The sequence below is a fragment of the Centropristis striata genome, chromosome 16 (assembly GCF_030273125.1).
Source record: "Centropristis striata isolate RG_2023a ecotype Rhode Island chromosome 16, C.striata_1.0, whole genome shotgun sequence".
Lineage (NCBI taxonomy): Eukaryota > Metazoa > Chordata > Actinopteri > Perciformes > Serranidae > Centropristis > Centropristis striata.
Genome location: NC_081532.1, coordinates 4,296,957 through 4,301,378, shown reverse-complemented (window position 1 = coordinate 4,301,378; position 4,422 = coordinate 4,296,957). Strand labels below are relative to the sequence as shown.

The window sequence follows — 4,422 nt, the reverse complement described above, 5'->3', positions numbered from 1 at the left end:
AACACCGCTGTCACGTGATCGCTAATCCCTTTTTTTCCAGGTTGGGCAAAGCTCCTGCTGCCTACCTGTAAACCTAAAAAACAGCCATCAATAAGTGAAGCAAGTAGGCACCAAAGAGCTTCAAATGCAATATGAAGAAATAGTGCAGATTAATTGTGCATCACTTATTTTATACATCTATGGTCCTACTTTATAATAAAGATTGTAAGATAATCAAGTGATGCATCATTCTACTAGAGTGAGGAAGGTTATGCAGGGTATGCATGCAGTGTAAAGCCATAGTGAAGCTCTCCGTGTATCGCATTAATAGATGTGGCATCATGAATAGTGCCAAACCAAACTGTAGTCTAATATTAGTGTACACACAATGCAGCGCTCTAAGTTGATCAAATCTCAGAGCTATATACAGGGCGGGGTCACATATTTTGCGTCTATTTTTAAACCTCCACACAGACAGTGGTAGAGAGAGAGAGAGAGAGAGAGAGAGAGAGAGAGAGAGAGAGAGAGAGAGGCAGGCTGCCTTGTAAAGCGATTAGCAACTCGGATGGTACTTTCACTCTGTCACTGTATCCAGAGCATCATCTTTGCCCGAGGTGAAAACAACAGCTCTACCAGCCGGGCCAGCAGGCTGCGACGTAGGGAGGGGGGGATACCTCTGGGCATGCAGGGCTGTCTGCTCCAAGACAGCAAAGATTGGGTCCATTTATAAAGCCCTATACGCCAAATGTTCCTGCTATAAGCAAATGATAATAGCTTTTTTGTTTAAATGATGAATTCAGCTGCATAGGCTGCAGAAGCTACACGTCTTTGCAACCATCTGCACATCATGACAAGTTAAAAACACACAAAAGTCACCTTGACCCTTCATGCCCAGAACACGAGCCCTGTCCTGGAAGAATGGATGTGGTTATATGATGCACATGTAGCTCAGTGAGGATGGAAACAATGCAGCCAGGGTTAGAGGGTTGGAGCAATCAATGCTGAAAATGTATCAACTCAAGGCACTAAAGGCTGCAGCGCTCTGGACACAGCAGTGTCCACTGAATGGCGCAAGCTATATACAAAACAGGAATATTGAAAATCAGAAACCCTGGCACTCCTGGCTGCGCTCCACCGACCTGTCTGCGCGTACGTGACGCATGGGAGGGGGGAGACTACTTAAAGGCGGATTAACGCTGGCAAGACATTAAATCCAACCTCCCTCCATCCAGACGCAGCGCGCAGCCCATCAACCTGATCTGAAGATCGAAAATAGGAGGGCTTATAGTAATCAGCCCTTCAGACTCCCATGACAAGGAAAAGTGTGGCAACGTCGTGGGAGCGCTCGGCACACACAGCAGGACGCTCATTTGCGCTGCGCGCTCAGCACATAACCAACCAGATAGCGCGCAGACAGACGGAGAGAAGCGGGGACGGCAGCAGCATCCCGTGACGGATGCATTTTTTTTAGCTAAAATCGGACGCTTTGGAGAGTGAAAACAACAAGAGTCAGAGAGAGACAGGAGGGGAAATAACGCGCTTTTTTTTGGAGGGATTTGAACAGAGTGCCGTTGTGCTCTAGTCTTCTCCGGATGCTCAGAAATGGGGGAATGGACTATACTAGAGAGGCTCCTGGAGGCTGCTGTCCAGCAGCACTCTACTATGATAGGAAGGTAAGATGATCAACAAAAACCAAGAAAAACCGAAGAATCGCAGCAGCCTCCAGGATCGTCTTTAGCATGGTTCCCAGTCCCCCGTTTCTGTAAACTGTGTTGTGCCTCAAGGATCTTCCATCTGTAGCATGGTGCCCAGTTCCTTCGTGTCTGTGTTGTGGATTTTTTCTGTCTTGTGCTCCTTTTTTTCCTCCTAAACGAGAAGACAGCTAAGTAAAAATGAGTTGACAGCTGTCGATTCAGAACCTGGGATGGCATTGCAAAAAAAAAAGCAAAAAAGCAAAAAAAAAAAAAAAAAAAAGGCTAAACCAAACTAAAATTCAAGTGTCATTTCATATCTTCACCCATCCACTTATCCATTTGATAATTCTTGGTGAGTTTGAGTGGTGGTTGTGCACTCATGGGTGGCAGAAAGAGATTGAGAGTCGGCGTTTTTCACCTCTTACCATTGACAAAGCTCACACAGGTAGAAAAAGCAACGCCGATTGCTTACATATCATTTCATTTCAGCCATGAAATAATAAAAAAACAGCACACAGTCACGCAAAAACACACACAAAACACCAAAAACACAATAAAAAAGACACATATGTTGAAGAGCGTCCTGTTTCAGCACTGGACAGCTCCTTAAATCTAACACACCCGATTTGGAAAAAGCGCTTCAGCCACCGACGCTGCGCACAACTCCACCACATATATGTCTCAGTTCATGCACATATACTTACACTTATTTTCACATTGTTTGTTTGCTTGCTTTTTAGGATCCTACTAACAGTGGTGGTCATCTTCCGGATTCTAATCGTAGCAATAGTTGGAGAGACTGTCTATGATGACGAGCAGACCATGTTTGTTTGTAACACCTTACAACCGGGCTGCAACCAGGCATGCTACGACAAGGCATTTCCCATTTCACACATTAGATATTGGGTTTTTCAAATCATCATGGTGTGCACCCCGAGTCTTTGTTTTATCACGTACTCGGTGCATCAGTCGGCCAAGCAGAAGGAGCGGCGCTACTCAACAGTCTATCTGACACTAGATAAGGATCAAGATTCACTGAAGCGAGACGAGAGCAAAAAGATAAAGAACACCATTGTTAATGGAGTACTTCAGAACACGGAGAACTCCACCAAAGAAGCCGAGCCGGACTGTTTAGAAGTCAAAGAGATCCCTAATTCGGCAATGAGAACTACAAAGTCCAAAATGAGGCGACAAGAGGGCATCTCCAGGTTTTACATCATCCAGGTGGTGTTCAGAAACGCGCTGGAAATAGGCTTTTTGGTGGGTCAGTATTTCTTGTATGGATTCAACGTCCCGTCGGTGTACGAATGTGACCGCTACCCCTGCATAAAAGATGTCGAGTGCTACGTGTCCAGACCCACGGAGAAGACAGTGTTCCTGGTGTTCATGTTCGCGGTCAGTGGGTTCTGTGTGGTGCTGAACCTGGCAGAACTCAATCATTTGGGCTGGAGGAAAATCAAAACGGCCGTGCGAGGTGTGCAGGCTCGACGGAAGTCCATTTATGAAATCAGAAACAAGGACTTGCCGAGGATGAGTGTGCCTAATTTTGGCCGCACTCAGTCCAGTGACTCTGCTTATGTGTAACACATGGGAAGGAAAGCAGCGAAAACATGTAAAAATCCATGATGGACATGATGGACAGCTACGCACGCCTAATTCGTGTCATGACTTTAAGAGTGGGCAGATTTTTTTGATTTGTTGGTCTTTTAAGGACTTCATGGCAAGCGTGGGGTTACACGTTTGTTTACTTATTTATTATTGCACTGATGCAACTTTTTAGTAACGTTTATACTCTGTAAGATGCTAAATGGAGACCATGTTAACGTGTTCACATATTTACTCTTTGTGTGGGCTTATTCTGTTGTACTTGAAGAGAGTAAATGCAAAAATTGCACTAAGAGGTGAACACTTGAGGGCCTGATCTTATCCAAAATGTGCTACTGACCTGATGGTGTTTTTAAGACATTTCCTTTCCACCTGTTTTTTGGCATCAACCTAATTAAATGGCACCATACACAGTGGTTAAAGGACAATTCTATCATCCAGATTTATATATGCATAGATATATAAATCCTGACTGACTATGGCTCAGACCTAGTTGAAATACATCAGCTTAATTCATGTTTTTATGTTGCCTGTGTTGCACCACTGACCTTAACATTTGTAACCATTCCATTGCTTTATAGCTGACTTGCAAAACAGTATCTGGTGAATTTGCTGCAAACGCTAACGTCTGTGACTTCCTTAATTTATGACACACCAAAGCGCCCACTGCTTTTATTTGTGAAGTGTTTTTCTTGCTTTTGTGTAATCAAGTGCCATACTTGTATATAAACATGATATATATGTATACATATAAATATATAAATATATAATAATCATCATGAAAGCTGATTCCCTGCTTGGATTATGCTAAATGCCGCCCAATTTTTTTATTTGCTTTAAATGTATTTGTTGTGATTTAAATGAAGAAGAAAAAAAGAATAATAACAAGATATACAGTTTTCTTTGTTTCATTTTGCAAATGACTGGAAAAAGAAATGAAGTGCTAGTCTTTTTCTTTTTTATATCCAAGACGTAAATGTTTCTCCCTAATCAAAGCTGATCAAAAACTGGAAAATAGCACAAATTGACATTTTTATCAAAGAATGGGCAATAGAAATCTGCTCTGGTGCTACAGTTTTTCATAGTGGTTTAAATGTAACAGAATCAAACCAGAAAAAAAGAACAGAAACATCTTTTTTTTTTC

General features: G+C 42.7%; 1 protein-coding gene across 1 annotated transcript; it reads left to right on the top strand.

Moving 5' to 3' along the window:
- Positions 1-1,199: 1,199 nt before the first annotated feature.
- On the top strand, positions 1,200-4,198 carry gjd2b (gap junction protein delta 2b). The gene is made up of 2 exons (XM_059353475.1): positions 1,200-1,652; positions 2,414-4,198. Exons 1-2 carry the CDS (start codon positions 1,582-1,584, stop codon positions 3,255-3,257), a joined length of 915 nt encoding a protein of 304 aa, XP_059209458.1. The 5' UTR covers positions 1,200-1,581; the 3' UTR covers positions 3,258-4,198.
- The last annotated feature ends 224 nt before the right edge of the window (positions 4,199-4,422 follow it).

Excerpts from the sequence above, each read along its gene's own strand:
- gjd2b (XM_059353475.1), top strand. The coding sequence starts at position 1,582 with ATGGGGGAATGGACTATACTAGAGAGGCTCCTGGAGGCTGCTGTCCAG. Across the intron at positions 1,653-2,413 it reads CACTCTACTATGATAGGAAG|GATCCTACTAACAGTGGTGG; the intron begins GTAAGATGATCA and ends CTTGCTTTTTAG.